General features: G+C 38.5%; 1 protein-coding gene across 3 annotated transcripts; it reads right to left on the bottom strand.

Moving 5' to 3' along the window:
* Window positions 1-1,206: 1,206 nt before the first annotated feature.
* LOC116254834 (two-component response regulator-like PRR73) lies at window positions 1,207-17,306 on the bottom strand. 3 transcript variants are annotated; one of them, XM_031630436.2, is made up of 9 exons: window positions 17,152-17,306; window positions 15,835-16,507; window positions 7,606-7,767; window positions 7,357-7,490; window positions 6,845-7,006; window positions 2,928-3,105; window positions 2,416-2,842; window positions 1,563-2,313; window positions 1,207-1,484 (listed from the first exon to the last, which is right to left on the bottom strand). In XM_031630436.2, exons 2-9 carry the CDS (start codon window positions 16,196-16,198, stop codon window positions 1,377-1,379), a joined length of 2,286 nt encoding a protein of 761 aa, XP_031486296.1. In that variant the 5' UTR covers window positions 16,199-16,507; window positions 17,152-17,306; the 3' UTR covers window positions 1,207-1,376. The 3 variants fall into 3 exon arrangements, with proteins under 3 accessions (XP_031486296.1, XP_031486298.1, XP_031486297.1); XM_031630438.2 differs by having other exon boundaries at window positions 17,136-17,272; XM_031630437.2 differs by having other exon boundaries at window positions 17,039-17,177.
* Window positions 17,307-17,611: the final 305 nt, after the last annotated feature.

Here is a 17,611-nt window from a genome sequence, read left to right as displayed (position 1 = left end):
ACATGAAAAGTCAGAAGCGAAAACTGTCAAAGTAAAACACAATGACAATTAAGACAACAAAATTGCAAAATGAAAACAAAAAGAACAGAGTTGTAACACTGCAAACAAACCGGAAGTCAAACATTACAAAAAAAAAATATTCAAGGTTTCAAACACTAATAGCCTAAAAGAACGATGCATCACAGGTTCAAACACTAACAGTTCAAAGAAATGAATCAATGATACTGGATACACAAACATCACACATGCTCACAACAAAAAACATGCTTCAAATAAGAAAATGGAGCTGCAGTAGCAGTACGGTGCATTAACATCACAGATGCAAATTAAAAAACATCCTACAAATATGGAAACAAAGTTGCAGGCTTGTGGTAGCAGTAAACAACAAGTCCTTACACAGAAAAAAACCCAACAATAGTGAAAAAATAATGACAGTCATTACAAAACGAACCCCGTTGCTGAAAAAGAAGAAGGGCCTCCCATTGAAAAACAAATGCCTGAAAAAGAAGAAGAGGCAGCCGCTGAAAAAGAAACCGGTTGCACAGCAGTACATGTGAGAGGTAAAGGTCCCTACCTTGCCTGCAGGAGAACCATCACCGGGAAGAGCACAGCCTGATGGTGCATAGTAGCCGGAAGCTGCTGAAGGTCACCAGAAAGAGAAAAGTACCCAGGCGGAAGGAAAAAAGTGGTGAAGGGGCTTCAGTCAGTGGAGTTGATTGAAGCCCTAAATTATTGATGCCTCGTTTTTAACAGTGATCAAAAAAACAAAAAACATAATGCAAATAGACCCGACGGGGTTTGACCGCAACGAACTGGTGTTTTGACATGAGTCAGGTGAATGTCCAAAAATGTGAAATTTGACCAGGTGTGGCTAGCCCCACACATGATTCGTGTCGGCTATGCTCGGGTGCATGTCAAAGCCACACCCGAGTCCATTCCCACACTCGCTTCGCATCGATGCGGGTATAACTTCTAAATCAAAGCACCCATGTGATATAGCCAGCAATACCCATTTGGTTCCATGGAAAAACACGTTGGATCAGCATAGCAAGCTCATATTAAGCCAAACGAAACAAGCTTGAACATGAATTCCCAACAGCCAACCATATTGGGGTGTCCTTAGGACCCCTGGCGGCTGGTGCACATAATAACGGTTGCATGTCTATGTAAGGGAGAGAGAGAGAGAGAGAGAGAGAGAGAGAGAGAGAGAGAGAGACCGGTTCTGGTGCTTTATTAGACACGAGACAGACGATCCCATTCAGTGGGGTGAGGTTCAACAAATCGCCAAGGAGAGTTGAAGCTGAGTACATGATTAAGTTCACATAGTTCAAAGACAAAAGCTCACTAACCATTACTATAATACATAAAGCTACAATTCAGTCATCTTCTTGAGGAGTTGAATTATCATATACCATCTGTCGAACAAATTGCCCACGCACTCGAGGACGTTGTTCCGCAAGTCTCTTCCGGCTTTGATAACGCACCTGCAACTTACCATAATGTTGCTTACTGCCACATGCATATTAAAAAAAAAATTAGACTCAGAAATCGCAGTCAGCTACCTTCTTCTCAAAACATCTCTCTTTCCTCTTCTGCCGGAATTTTGTAAGTGCTGCCTCACGCTGTGCAGAACGAGCTTGATCCACCCCACTGCCACTGCCACTTCCTCCGCCATTACTTCCCTTTCCGACTGCCCCAGTATCACTTTCACCATTTGTCACACCAGTGTTTGTCAGCCCATTGCTCCCATGGTTACTCCCAGATCTGCTACCATTCATGCTGCTGTTCATGCAGTGTCCATTGGTTACCAGAACATTTGATGATCCACATGGTGGTGCTACAGCTACTGTCATCTTTGACAGCTCTTCCTGGTCAGGATGGTCATTTTTCTGATGCTGTGGCATCACAGCATGCTGGTGGTGATGGTGGTGGTGGTGTTGGTGGTGGTGATGTTGGTGGACTTGGATCTGAGAGCCCTCTTTTGGATGATGCATCGCTGCATCAATGGCCTTTTCATGCAGCAAAACTTGAGGTGAATGGCAGTATTGAACTGGTTGAAAAGCAGAGACATGATGGCCCCTGGTGGTAGACATGGGTACTGACTTGTCCTTGATATTCAAAGGTTTTGAGAAGACATTCTTGGTGGATGAACCCATGTCTTGCTCGTTGCTACTGGTATTAGAAACTTGGTTGGCATTCAAAGGATTGTTGGGCACAGGAATGTTCTTTTTCTCTGCCTCAGAGCTCTGATCAAGTGGAACAGAACAACTATCCATATATCCTGTTGGACCTTGAGTACTAGCCGTATTATACCTGTGCCAAATAACAAAATAGTAAATTCATGGCCTCACAGAGAAAGTTCAGAACGATAAAAAAGAAAAATATAAGCAGAAGAATCTCAGGTTTGGTCTGAACCTTGAGAATGCAGAAAAACCAGAATGCCTGAGGACCTTTCTTTCATCATTTGCCTCAACCCTACCATCTACTGTTGACCGCAGACGCTTAAGACTTAATCCGAGGAATGGCGGGTCTTTAGAGTCAGAAAATGTTTTCTCGGTGATGGGAACATCATCTGTAACTGTTTCCATTTCAGTGTTAATACCACCTGCAACGGCAACATCTATATTGGCAGCCTGAGTATTTGGCTTTGTAGAGACATTATCACTTTGAGTTTCTATGACTGCCTTTGGCACATGTTTGTCTTCAAATTCCTGAATGTCTCTGGAAGGACCATCATGCAGAACTGGTGGTTGGCCCATGCAAAATTTCTCAGCAGTATGACAGTTGCTATGTGAAGGCCTATCAAGGGCAGCAACGTCCAATTCTTTACCCTCTGGATCATCTATCCATGCAAACAGAGTTGTATAAACGCTGCAATGCTTGAGGAAATTAATAAAACTCAACATTCTGTGTAAGTGAAGCATTACCAATGGAAAGTTTGTTTTGTCTTTTAAGATCATCAGTAGCTGATTCGGGCATCAAGAATGCTTCCTGCTTTGGAATAATCACTTGTGCACATGTACTGTCATGGGGATCAGCAACTTTGTCCCAAGGAGATACCAGAGGTGGGCTATCAACTTCAGCAGCTCGTTTTGTCCAGGAGTTCTGTCCACCAGATGTCAAGAATCAATGTATATGAAAGAACTGAACTTAAAATAGAACAGGCTTTGTTACAAAGTTTTGAATTATGTATTCAGAAACTAGTTTCAAGAAAAGCCACCCTCATCTTAAACATATAATAAAGGCGCCTCTACCTCCAGTTACGAATGTAAGTCATTACTATTTATAAGTATGAAAAATCAAATTAGTTAATTCTTTACGTGCTCCTGAGGTCACTCCTCATTTGAGGTTTGAATTATTCTCAACTCTCCCTTCCACATGCCTAAGGCAGTGTGAAGCTACTTGAGCCATTTCTAAAATTATCATTTTACCCCGACGAAGTCTAGGTTAATATAAGTATCCTTTGGTTTTGTGACTTACCTGCATGCAACATTCTCATCTAAATCTAATAAAAACATCACAAGTGAGAAAAGAACAGAAAATCAAATCTATCAATTGATCCAAGATTGTAAGGACCAACCTAAAGTTTATTTTTGGATGAATTAAGTTTTGTCAAAAGTAAGAGACATATAAGTAAATTGATCTTAAAAAAGTAGTTTGGAAATGAGTTTGACTTCGGCAACAGCACCATCTTTTGGCATGATTTTTGGCACTCTTTCTGCAATTGACTGGCACAATAAAAAGGTTGCAGTCAAAGCCAGTAAACTAAGTAACATATAGCTACTTGAGATGACATCCCATAGGTAAAGATGAGAGACATTTATCCCAAACTTAGTTGCTTATTGGTTATTCTGAATCTTAAGATAAATAACATTGCATACTGTTGGGCAAGCAGGTCTGAGTCAACCACCCTCACATAAGTTTATCTTATCAATAGAATACCTTCACGTTCACGGTAGAATATGACTATCTGAAAAGCTTTTCAGATATTACCTGATTACCTAAGGCTTAAAAATTTTTAGATGAAAATGCTATTTTGATGATAAAAGAGAAGGCAATTGCCTGTGCATTTCTTGGTTACTTGGAAACCCAAAACGGGTTAGGTGTTATGATACCAAAAATGGTAAAATTGGCTTCAATAATTGTAAGCCTTGTTGAAAATCGAAGTGGCTGGAGGGACAAAAAATATGAACTTGATTACTGGTTTGAAACATTACACTATTGCCTTAGTTTTGAAAGAGAACCAGTCAACTTGAGTTAGAGGGCTATGTTAACACCAACTAGGCCGGTAATATTGAAGATTGTAAGCTGAGTAACGGGTTTGTTACTTTTATGGGCTGCAATGTCATATCTCAGGGGTCAAAGAAACAAAGGGCCGTAGGTTGCTCTAGCACATAAGTGGAGTACAAAGCTGTTGATGGAGTTATTGCTAAACTTCTGTGGCTGCAACCTCTGCTTAAGGAACTAGACTTCATGCCTGTTAAAGCTCCAACCTTGTGGTGTGATAACATTAGAGCTCTGTATCGGCCATGATGCCCGGTTTTCCACTCCAAAACAAAGTACACAGAAATCGACTTCCACTTTGTCCCAAATTATGTAAAGAAAGGAAATATATTGATAGAATTCAAATGGTCATCAGAGCAACTTCAAAACATGTTTACAAAACCTCTTGGGTTTACATAAGTGAGGAAATTAATGCAATGCACCAAAATAATACATGGGGAATTGTTGAAAGAACACAACACAAAAGTATTATTGGATGCAAATGGTTCTATAAGAAAGTACATTTAGTCCAGTTGAAACTCGTAGAATCATTTTACCTTTTGACACTTTCTTTTGATTGACCTTTATTTCAACTAGATGTTAGACATGCCTTTCACATGGAAGCTTTGAAGGAAGAAGTCTCCATGGAGCAACCTTTGGTATCTTCTCACGCAGATCCAGGAAAATATGCCTACAGACTAGCTAGATCTGTATATGGCTTAAAATCATTGAAAACATGGTAAAAGAGTTTCTTTAACACCAGAAAAGGTCGAGGATCCATAAACATGTCAGTTGATAACTTTGTTCCATTATCACATCAGAACAAGAAATAGCTATAATCTTGCTGCACATTGACGCAATGTTATTTGTATCGTACGATACGTATCATATAGGTTTAGAAAACTTATACCGTACGCTTACGATACACGATACGCTCGTGTATCGTAAGCGTATCGCCTGTATCATCGTACACCCCCGTATCATATGATACGGGGAAAAAACATAAAAATTTTTATTTTTTAAAGTTTAAACACTCCTCCCTCTCTCTCTCTTCTTGTATTTAAAGACTCCAAGAGACGTGGGAGGGAGAGATTTTGCTCATTTTCATAAAAAATAACCGAGGATTCATCGATTTGGGGAGATATTATCGTTGAATCATGAAAGATGATAACTATATGTTTTGAATTTATGAAATTGTGATGTAATCTAAGTCCTAAGACTCTTAAGTCCTACGATTCTATAAAATTTTCAAGCTTAAATTGTGATGGATGCTTATTATGTTATTTTGATTCTCTGAATTCTTATTTTTATGTGTTGTTGATACACATGAATGTTCATTATGTATGATGATCTTTTTTATATTTGAACACATTTTTTTTTATTTTCGATTTTTTGTTTATTTTTTCAGATTTTTAATGATTTTTCTCTATTTTTTCTGATTTTTCAAATTAAAAAAATTAATTTTACGATATGCTACGCTATGTTTGCACTACGTTACAATACGGCATATAGGTCGGCCCGACGGATACGCGTTATGCTACACCTTTTACAACATTGCATTGACGTACTCCTAATTCCTAAAGGCATCAAAGGAAAAGAAGTCCTGAAACATCATGAACTTTTGCAGATCTAAAGGCAAAGTGGCACCATATGCCACATAGGTATAGGTATGATACCGGTAAGGGTACTGGTAAGGGTGCCGGTATGGGTGGGGTGTACTTTCAAAAAACTTACATACAGGGACACGGCCATGTGTGCGTGTGTGTGTTGTGTGTCATATATATATATATATATATATATATATATATATATATATATATATAGATAGAGAGAGAGAGAGAGAGAGAGAGAGAAAGAAAGAAAGAACTGAAAACACTAAGGAGGAGAAGTGTACAAGCACAACAGTAAAAGGAAGCACCGGCTCAAAGTTAGGCCTGGGCGTCGGGCCGGCCCGGCCCGTTTAGATTAAAAAATTATTTTTTTAATTTTTTTGTTTTAATAATATATATTTATTATTAATAAATATACTTTATATTTTAAAATTTTATTTTATAATTAAAAATTATTTTTTAAGTTTAAATGGGCCCGGGCCGAGACCCGGGCTATCGGGCCAGGCTCACCGGCCCGATGCCCACCCTTACTCAAAGTGTAGAAGATGCTGGGAAAACAGGCCAAAAGCCAGCATAGATGCATAGGCTTTTCTTCAAAAAGAAACCTAAAATTTGGGTGATTTTGAACCCGGTCAAGTTCCACCATGTCCAAAATTGAATGGGTTCGGCCTCTGGTGCATTGACTGCACTCGACATGGTCCACCCTGCACCTGATCACTGTCTGAGGCAGTGCATAATATGCAAATCTAGAATAAGAAATAAGGTAAAATTTCACATACAGGATAAGCATAAATTTATCCAAGAAATATCCTTAAATAGCATAGCTTTAATCTGTTTGTCCCTAATTCAGAAAAGAACATATTTGCTACACCTATAACACGTATGTAACCCTCTTTATCAGCTCACAGCCTGAAATAAGATACCAGGTCAAAATAAGACGATGAATTATACATGATAAGATAGCAAGAAACCTGAGTTCCACTGCCATTATCACTTCCATCCCCGATATGGAGTCCAGTGCTTCCATTGTCCTCATTGCTGTTACTATTACCATTGTTGTCGGAATCCTCAGCACTTTTTGAATCTGCAGACTTTTGTGTTCGTACACCACTTTCGCTTCCACTACCACTAGACTATGAAAGGAACACATTAATGTTAAGGAACTTCAAGTCAGGATGCAAGGTAAAGAGTCAAAAGTAGAGAAAAAAATTCCAAAAAGGTAATGCTGGAAATATAGTATTTAATAACTTCGTATATAGCAAGATAAAATAACTAATAATAAGTCAATCAGATAAAATTAATTATAGAATTTATCTAGAACAGACAAGAAGTAACATGAATGCCTTTGTTGGCTTCGCATAGACAGCAATGTCCCGAACAAATAGTTTAGGTAAAATATTTTTCCATGGAAAAAGAATCCCTGTGCAGTCAAATTTAAGCTGATATATCCATGTGATGAAATGTTGAATAAAAAACTACTCACACTATGGCATCTCCTCCACACATGCTGCCAAAGGTTTTTAAGCTCATTCTTGCGAATAGGCTTAACCAGAAAGTCGACTGCACCTTTTGACAAACATTTAAATACTAAACCCATGGAATCATGAGAAGACATCACTGCACAAACAACTCATCAGGTGTAGCAGTTAAAAGTATCAATGTAGAGAAATATGCAGAACATGAAGAATTGATTGCAGAAAAACATTTCGCAAGAGTATAGAAAAATACTCACTGATTACTGGAATGGTCTTGCAAGTTTTGTGGTTCATTATCTTGCAAAGAAGACCAATACCAGATAAACAAGGCATGACTACTTCAGTCAAGACAAGGTCAATGTGATTTCGCAAATCCACAAGAATTCTCCAGGCTTGCAGGCCATTTTCAGCTGCAGTAACTGCAGAAACATGAAAAGAGAAAATCAACTTAAGGTAAATCAACAAATTAAACAACAAAAAGAAACAAATGTTCAACCTAAATAAGAAAGGCAGAAAAGTAAGCACTTAGAGCATGCACTTTAAGAGTAATAATGACATCTAATTGAGAAGACCAAAGACAGCTAGAGAACAACTCATCCCTAAAAATAGGCTAGTACACAAGTAGTATGTATTTCTAAAAAAGTAAGGAACCTAACAATTCTATTCATAAAAATATCTTTTTATAATGTTTGACGTTACACTATGCTTGGATGGATGGACAAGAAAGGATTATAAAGAATGGAAAAGAAAAGAAAATGAAGGGATTAAAGATGGCTGCTGAGTGCAGGTGCAAGTGTGAGAATTTTTAAAAAACATGAGTGGGAGGTATATACATATAATATATATATATATATATACATATATATATATATATACATACATATATATATATATATATATATGCCGAGCAGCTTGCGTCTGCTCATCTGAGCTGTTGACACAAAAGAGAACAAGCGGCTATGATTAATCCCAACCTCTGCACATTTCTCTCTCCCGTCTCATTCCCTGCATCCCTTTCTCAACCCCAGTCCGAGCTCTCCCTGTAACCCTCCCCCCATTTCCCCTTAGTGCAGAGGAACGCCGAACACCAATATCACGACTACAGATGCTCGGTCACCGTTGCCTGCCGATTGCATAACAGAACCTGAATTTTTGATTCATATAAGTGCCAACTGATACAAATCAAGGAAATGTGCCAAACAAATATCCTGTGTATTGGGAATCTGTATGAATTATTTTGTTCTTCATGATTTATCTATTTAATTTGGTTCTGAAGATCGTATAGCCTTTAAATACAGAACATGGGGATGGGCTGAGAATCCGCCTGTGGTGGTGAAAGCATCTAGGGGTAGTGGTGAAAGCATCTGGTGGTGGGCAGTCGTGGAAACCATGAGCGCCCATGGGGAGGGAGTATGGAGCAAGGGTTTCGGGGAGCGAAGACTGGGGGTGAGCAAAAAGCCAGGGTATGAAAATGGTGAAATCGGGTTCTGAGAGAATGGAACGCATAGCATCCAGCAGTGACAGTGGTGGCATCTGCAATCAATGGGGACTGATGGAAAATGATGGTGGTGTCTTGCAGAGCTCGAATGGGGGGTGAGTAGGGGATTTGGGAAATGAGACGAAGAGCAAGGAAGGGATGTCAGAAGAAAGAAACTATGTCACATGAGTGCGGGTGCCGGTGCCGGTGCAAATGCAGGTGCCGGTGCGGCGTATCCCAAAAAATTTGGGTGCAAGGGTGAGTGTATAATTTATACTGAACTTGTAATATGTAATATGTATTATATTGTTATATACTGCTTTAGTAATATGTATACTGTGATGCTGTAATACGTAAATATATATTACACTGTAATATGTAACTTGACATATTAATATAACTAAATTTTCTTTTTTAAAAAAAATTGGTCGCCTTTTCTGCCTAGGCCCACCTAGGCGCTAGGTGCTGCCTGGCGCCTTGACAGCACTGGTACGGTTATGCCCTTGGACAAGATCCAAACACGATCAAACCGGTGTAAAGTGCAGTCAACACACCCATGGTTGTATCCTTTTTCTAGACCCAGTCAAAATTGACCAAGTTCATTTTTATCAATTAAATAGGCTTTCAAGTCATCACATATGTACAATTAAAATCAACAGTCCTTGATAGACATTAAAGGGCTAGTCATATTCTCTATGGGCTAACTCCATCTATTCAGCAAGATTTTCTAGCAAGTTTTTCCAGCAATTGGCAATTTTTCTGGTGACTTAGTTTTCTTTAATATAACTTTCTATATTGTTTTCTTTGTTTAAAACCTTAATTTTTGTGTATATATATATATATATATATATATATATAATTTTATTCAAAAGTTACTTTAGTCTATTTTAAAAATTTACGTTAAATAAAACAAAAGTTTTCATTTGTAAGATGCTGGCAGACCTTGTCGTCCTTCTTAAAGGATAACAGGGCATTTTGGTCGTTCTTTTTAGAGAGAGAGAGAAAGAGTTGTGACAGAAAAAGATGGAGAGGGAGCATGTAAAAATGGGAGGGAAAGGAAAAGAGAGTGGGGAAAGGAAAAAGGAGAGAGAGGAGAAAAGAGAATGAAGCCATTGTAGTGGCATCATCAAAGTCACGTGACCTATTAAGGAACTACTAGGTCTCATATACTAGAGTTCTCCAAAACTGCTCACAATAGAAATATCAAGCAGAAAGAGAATGAAGCCAAAAGTCAGACATCCCAATCATCTAATATATTAGGTATATCCATTAATAAATAGAGTGTCATCCTATCAGAAAAATACATAAATACCCTTACAACAAATATTTACAAGTGCTGATATACATTAAAATAAACATGTATACATTATACCAAACATATCCAGATCCAAACAGTAATAAACAACCAATATAAACATATGCTCATCCCTTAACATTCTTTCTCAAGTTGTGCAAAGTTTTAAACCATTGAATCTATCCAATTATTGGACTTGGTCAATTTTGACAAAGTCCAAAATTTAGGGTCTATTTTTTTTAATCGTTACCTAGTCTATTAGTGTTTCTATTATATGAAGGTTATCTGATTTGGCTCTTGTAATCTTATTATTTTTAAGTATGTTCATCACTTGTTCTGCCTTTTCTTCCCCCAATTCCCCATACTCAGTTGGAGCCATCAGCCATTCGACAGGGTCCCTTAAATATAGGAGCAGTTTGACAAATTTATTCTAAATCCCACTTCTTACATTGGAGTAGTTCAAGATGTTTCTTGAGAAACACATCTGGATATTCATTAAATTTTCATGTTTTTGACTTCCAATGTTCTACATTCATCTGCAACGTTGTTGACCAAAAATGCTATACTTCCTTTATTCATAAAATGCTGGTCTTCCAAGGCAATTACAATTTTATTGGTTCAATTGATCCTTCCAGCTTAATATTTTGTAGGTTATGCTGTTTGGGACAATAATCACATATGCTTCTTCCTGTAGTCTATGCGTGCATGATGCACATAGGGCCAATCCATCTCAAGTATTACATCAAAACCACTTTAACTTCATGACATCTAACTGTGCAGGCAAGTGATGTTCATCGATCATTACATCAATATTTGGTAGATACTGATTACATGAATTTGGGCCAAATCTTTCTCTATTCCCGACGCCATTGTAGTGGCATCATCAAAGTCACGAGACCTATTGCATATCACTCTGCTTCGCAGCTCATCCAGCAAAATGCAAACCAACTTGTCGGCCCGTACTTCATGTGTTATAAACATGTGGGCAAATTGTTTTGTTGAAGTTCGAGGACTTTCTTGCATCTTCAATTCTCTTGCATGAACCATAAAGTATATGCTGAAGAGCACTCCCTCAACTTTGGTCCTCATAATTTATGGTTGGTTCACCCATGAGATGGTACATCCCAACTAGCATTTACCTTGCTTTCTTTTGGAATGCTAAGTTCTTCAAAAATCTGCTTCTCTTTACGGTTCCCATCTTTTGCAATATCAAAACTACCTAGATCAGTAAATGGAGGTGGCCTCATTGTTGTGAATTGCTTATATGTCATCAGCAGTAGTTCCACGCTTGATTGTACACCTTATTTACCCATGGTTCTTGGCTCGTTCTGGCCCCCTTCCATTTCCCACCGTGTCCTGCCCCAACATGATCAATATTTGGAGGGCTAAAACATTGTTTTTGTTGATTTGCATGTGCATTTTGGTCAAGCTATTCCCAGGCCCAATCTCGCCTAGATGATTCAATTCTTTGAAATGGGGTATTTGCTTCAAATCGAACAGGACTGACCTTTGACTACCCAGTGCTAGCCAGTCTGCCATATCTCTTACCCCTTCATTGGTGTTTCATCCATCAATTTAACACAGGTGCATCACATTGCAAATACATAACTGATGCTTAGAATATGTATCATGATGTGCATCAGTATAATTTCGGCTACACCCATATTCATTCCTCATTCAATTAACATTTCCATGACTGGGCAATAAGAGCTTGTGGATGCACTGCTTTCAGCATCCCTCCACTGTCTAGTCCGGTGCCTTTCATGCTTCCAAGTTGTTGATTGAGGCTAGCTTGCACTCGCACACCTTGACAAAGTGCAAGAGCTACTCCTTCATTTTCATTAGATATGTCGTCACCATTTTGTCAGTTCAACCTCTGCCACCTTCTAGTGGAGCTGCATAAGCATCGATGTTTCAACAGTGCTAATATTAGTATGACATATCACATATTCCCATTAGGATTCGTGTAGATATACATTTCTGATATGGAAAATCAACTACTGAATTCAGCAGTATAAAATAATGCTTGGACATGGACTCACGATACATATGCTTGGGTAGTCTAAGGTAATTAGATATACAATTGCTCACATCCAAACCAAGACTTTCACCATACCATCACACCCCAAATTTTCACTCAATTTTTTTTTTCCTTCAATACACTAGAACACAGCTGGCAGAAACTTGTTGATGTGACAAATACCCAATCAATTCAGATAAAACATTGGACACCATTTGAGGCCATTCATTTTTTCTATATATAGAACATATATGTATAGAAATGCTTATACTTTATAGTATGCAAGGTAGATGTATGGACGAATTACACATTTAAAAAAAAAGAAACAAAAAAAAAGAAAACAAGACCACAAAACCAGAAACAAGTAGACATCATCAGAACTGATGTGCCATCGCACTAAACAATCCTTCTAAGTGGGATGTGAGCTATGCCTTCCAACCTGCCTACTACCCAAGCCTACTCGAGCCTGAAAATAAAATAATAATAGAAGGCTGAGCATTCACAATTAACTAGCCAAATTACCCAACCTAGTACAAAATGTGCATTAAATTATATTGCAAAGCACTACACCACCCAGCATAATAAAAGATTCTTATGTAATGTATATTACATTAGGGATTCTTATCACCTACCTATCATAAGTTGCAGTTTCCAAAGGAAATTTGCAGGTATCATACAATTCCACAGGATGACAAGCTACCACACATTTGACGATTGGATTCATCATTTGTTCAATCATCATACATTCAATCACTCATTCATTCTATCATGGTACGCTCACTTGCAATGCATTTGATCAAGCATTCATTCGATTACGATATGCTCGATTATTATGCAGTTGATCAACCATTACTTGTTACAATACACTTGATCACCTTCGATCATTGATTCGATTACATGATTACAATATGCTTGATCATTATGGATTCAAACAATCATTCATTCCATTATGTTACACTCAATCACTCTGCGTCCAATGAATCATTCATTTGATTAACACATTTTGGTATGAGCCATTCAATCAAGCACATTTACCATTTCAGTTACCCTGTACCACTCAAAACACACACATCTTGTGTCATGGAATGTAATACACACTCATCTAAGTATTTTAATATATCTACCCCTTAAGTTGTAATCACAAGATGTAGTTAGATGCATTATATTTTTAAGGCTTTAAATTTTTTAAACTAAGTGGTCTTGTCAGTTTTTAGTCCTCTGACATTACAACCCTTTCACATTTCTATTTTTTGATTTATAGGCCTTGTGGGCACAAACACAGGTGCATGCATACCATGGGTGACTCCATGGTCGAAAGAAATGGCTTGCGATGGTCCAAAACACTATGGATCTAGACAAACTATAGCGACGAAACATTCTATCAGCTACCGAGAACTTGTCCACAAGTAAAGTTGCTTGGACTTTCCTAGGACACCCAGGTTGGAAAGGCTGCCTACCCTCCGAGTAAGCTAGCCAACAGAAAAGATAGGGCAGACCCATGTGGAATGCCCCATCCAACTGGGCAAACACATTTGGTACATTGTTAAATTTTTAGTGTTGGGCCAAGAACGTACAAGCATTTATTCTGTCATTCATGTCAGCATAACACAGTATAAGAGCCAAAACCAGCACATTCATTCATACACAATGGATCAAACCAATCATAACACTTGGAAACCGCAGTGGTCAGATGGGACCCCAATCAAGCCTAACACAAACATAGTACCTTGTCAATCATCATTCAAGCATTCAATTCTATTCGTCGCCATCAATACCCATTCTTACTAAATTCTATGCTGGGACACGTGCTCCTAATTTTTTATGTGTATACTAGGTTCAGTTATTACCTAAGTGTATTCATTTTGCCACAACTTAACTAAGATTTTTTATTCTTTTAAAATGGATTCAGTTCATATATACAGGCACATATATCCTGAACATAAAGAGCATTCTCCATTGCAGTCAGCAAACAACCATCCTATGCAATTACCACTCTACAATGCAGTCTAAGGCACAGGTTGTGATGGAGGAGTTGAGCTCAACTTGTACTCATGATATCATACTATATGCATATGTTATTTTATATTCAGTCTAATATGCATGCAAATCAATCATCAACATTCACATATCAATCATGATTCTCTACTCATTCAGTTGATCCAATCAAGTACTAGGATTTACTAGCAAGTTTGGAGGATTTAACTAGGAAGCTGACATAGCTGCACTCTGTGTTTAATTGCAGTTGAAAGTTTTGAAATATAACATTTTCGCTGGTGACTGCCTGTTGCTTTCTCTTCTTTTCTTTTTTAGTGCATGCGATTATACAGTACCCTATGATATTTTTTCTCCTACTGATTGTGATTGAGAATTAACAGTGGACAAATGTATATATATATATATATATATATATATATATATATATATATGTCCTTGCCATAAGCGCAACCAAGATCTTTTGAAATTTGCCACACCTGCACCCATGTGACACAGGTGACTATGTGTGTTAAAGTAAGAGGGATGGAGAAAGTAATTGGAGTCATTATCTGTTAAATTTCCTGTTTATAGCTTCAGTATATACAGTTCACAGATACATCCTTGCTTAGACATGGACGAGAAATCTAAAATCTACTAATGTTTGCACTTTGCAACATATTCCTTTGTTATGTAACTACGGTGGGCCACTTACCATATATAGCAACAAATTTCCCTTATAATATAAAAAAATATGTGAATTGTTTTCAAAATATTATTTTAGTCCACCTGTACAATGAAACACAGGACACACTGTCTTAGCAATATTGCCTATGCAAATCCAGCATTGAGAGGAAGAACAAATTCTCTATAATTAACCTTGTCCTCTCCCAAGGTGCATCAGACAAGGTGTCCGTGTGTAAATACTTTTTAATCAGATGAAATTTAAGGAGTCCAGATGGTCCATCTGAACATATCATTGCCATAATAAGTACCTACTGCAATCCTCAAACTAACACCCGTATAATATGAACTGGAATATTCTAACAGACTTGGGCTTCATCCAGTGTCTGCCAGTGTCCAATAACGAACCGGGTCAGCCTAATCCACAGCTTGTTGTAACATCATCTTGCAAACAAAAGAGAAAGAATTAGAAGAGTTATGCACCTTTCACATGACACCATCTGCACCTTCTGTAACCAACCTATTTACAGCAGGGAAATTAGGCATAACAATCTATTCCGTCGACCTGCTAATAAAAAGTTTGAAGAAGGTTTTTGACACCAGAGGTGGTTAATCTCCTGTCCTTTTAGACACTAACACTTATGAATTCTTGATCCATAAAAAATAGATGATAAGGGTGGTTCAGTCAATCACGGCCAAACAAGATGTTCACCAGTAGAATAGTTATAAATGATGATTTCCCCAAAAAAAGTTACAGCAAAGAAGAAACAAATAGAACAGTTTATTACAGGTGGCAAATTCTTTAGCTTTTGTGACTCATGATGCAATAGAAAAGATATCATTCACAGATCACGAACGTAGACTAAGTAAACAAAGATAAGAACAATTGAACCTTCTTGCCATACATGGAAAGAAAATACTGCATTGCTGTGTATAATATCTTGTCTTCAGGAAGCTTGATATATACAACGCTATAGGTTCTTGAAATATATAATGTTTAGCTTATCATTCTCCTAGCAAAATAATAAAACAGTAGTTACCTTCATAGCTGCAATTCCGAAGCAAAGCACTCACAACTTGTCGTGTTGAATCGTCATTTTCAACTAGCAGAACTTTCAAGGATCTGAATGGAAGAAATCGTTCCCACCGGATTATCGGGCCCTGACTTTGCTGGTTTCGTTGCTGAGTGGCCTCCTGACCCTGAAGACTCCCATTACAGAGTCCAAGCGCCCCATTAGTAACTTGGGTTACCTCGTTGATTCTGGACTCATCCTCCTCGGAGAGCTCCTGACCCTCCCCCATGACACCACCCCTACCTTCTTCACATTCTTCTGCTTTCTCATGATTAGTTTGTGCGGGGTCATCATGGCCACACTCCTCAAAAGTCACTCGAACATTCCCCATGGAGGTACAACAGCCAGGGACACACTCAGTTGAACGTGCAAGCAATTATGTTGCAGCTGACGAGTGTTTCCCCACATCCCGTTGTCATCAATATGAGACCTTCCCCTCTAATTACACTAAAAGACTGCCTTCTTCCTTCACTCCTTCCCCTTCAAACCTGAGATGTTATCTCCACAACCAGGCTTGTCCACTCCGTCTCAGGCAAAAAATGAATATCCAAGAGCTCATCTCTTCTAATCCTACCCCATAAACGACGAAATTTTCAAGACCTCCGCCCATAAAATGGGGGAAAAAAATTAATCCAATTCCCTGTACCCAAAAAAATGAGTTAATTTCTGCAAGGATATTTTTGTCCCTCAAAACATCAACTACTGACCATCGGAAAAATGCCTGTCTTAATACGAAACCAAACAGGAGATAACAAGAAACAGTTCTTGAAAGAAAAAGACGGACGCAAAACCCAAAAAAAAAAAAAGTCAAAAAATCATCATGCTTTCTTTCCACAATCAATCCAGAGAACAAACAGCAACAGAACTTTGACTTGCTTCCTACGACGTCTAATCATCAACTGTCGAAGAAAAGAAAAGTCTAAAGAATTCAACATCGCCGGAACCCAAAAAAGGAAAAAAAACACACACACACAGACACACAATTAAACATGTAGAACCAATTGAAACGACAAAGAGAAAACACAAAATATCTCCCTCAGGATTGCAAAACAAAAAAAAAAAACAGAAACTCACAACCACAGTCAGTCTCCCCCTAAACGAAGTTCTCGTTATCCATTCTCATATCCACCAAAAACCAAGAAAACAAAAACCTACAACACACTTCACTCACATATCATACTGTAACAAATTCAGAACGCCGAGCCAGAGAAACAGATACACAAACAGAGAAAAACGTAGATGAATGTCCCTGACTCTCAAAAACCAACCGGGGGATGAAATAACCTGAACCCGATCTTGCGAAGCCGCGACAGGGAGAGAAAAAAAATTAGACAAACAGGCAGAATGCCGGGGAGGGAGGCGGTGGAGTGCCAGATCTAGTGGGGGGGAGAGGGAAGGGTGCGGGAATTAGGGGAAGTCGGAGGGGGGCGTGGTAAAGATGCGGAAGATATTATGGTGCACAGTCGGACGATGACGTGGAGCAAGTGGAGGCCTAGAAGTTTCGGCAGCGGCGAGATCTTCCAAGGTGGACAGAATCAAAAGGGCGGAGGCCGAGAGGTCCGTCCCGGACCCTCGCCACGTCGACGCAGGATCCGATCTTCCGCATCGGGTCCCACCCGACCCGGTTCAGCCAGATCTTTATCCTCTTCCCCGCTATTTTTCTTTATTCTTTCAGAAGATGAGTTGGGAACTCGCTTTCATAAATTGTTGATGTAAAGGTTTCAAAATCTATTTGGTGGCTTTG

The sequence above is a fragment of the Nymphaea colorata genome, chromosome 5, assembly GCF_008831285.2.
Source record: "Nymphaea colorata isolate Beijing-Zhang1983 chromosome 5, ASM883128v2, whole genome shotgun sequence".
Taxonomy (NCBI): domain Eukaryota; kingdom Viridiplantae; phylum Streptophyta; class Magnoliopsida; order Nymphaeales; family Nymphaeaceae; genus Nymphaea; species Nymphaea colorata.
This window is presented reverse-complemented; position numbering and strand designations above follow the sequence as displayed.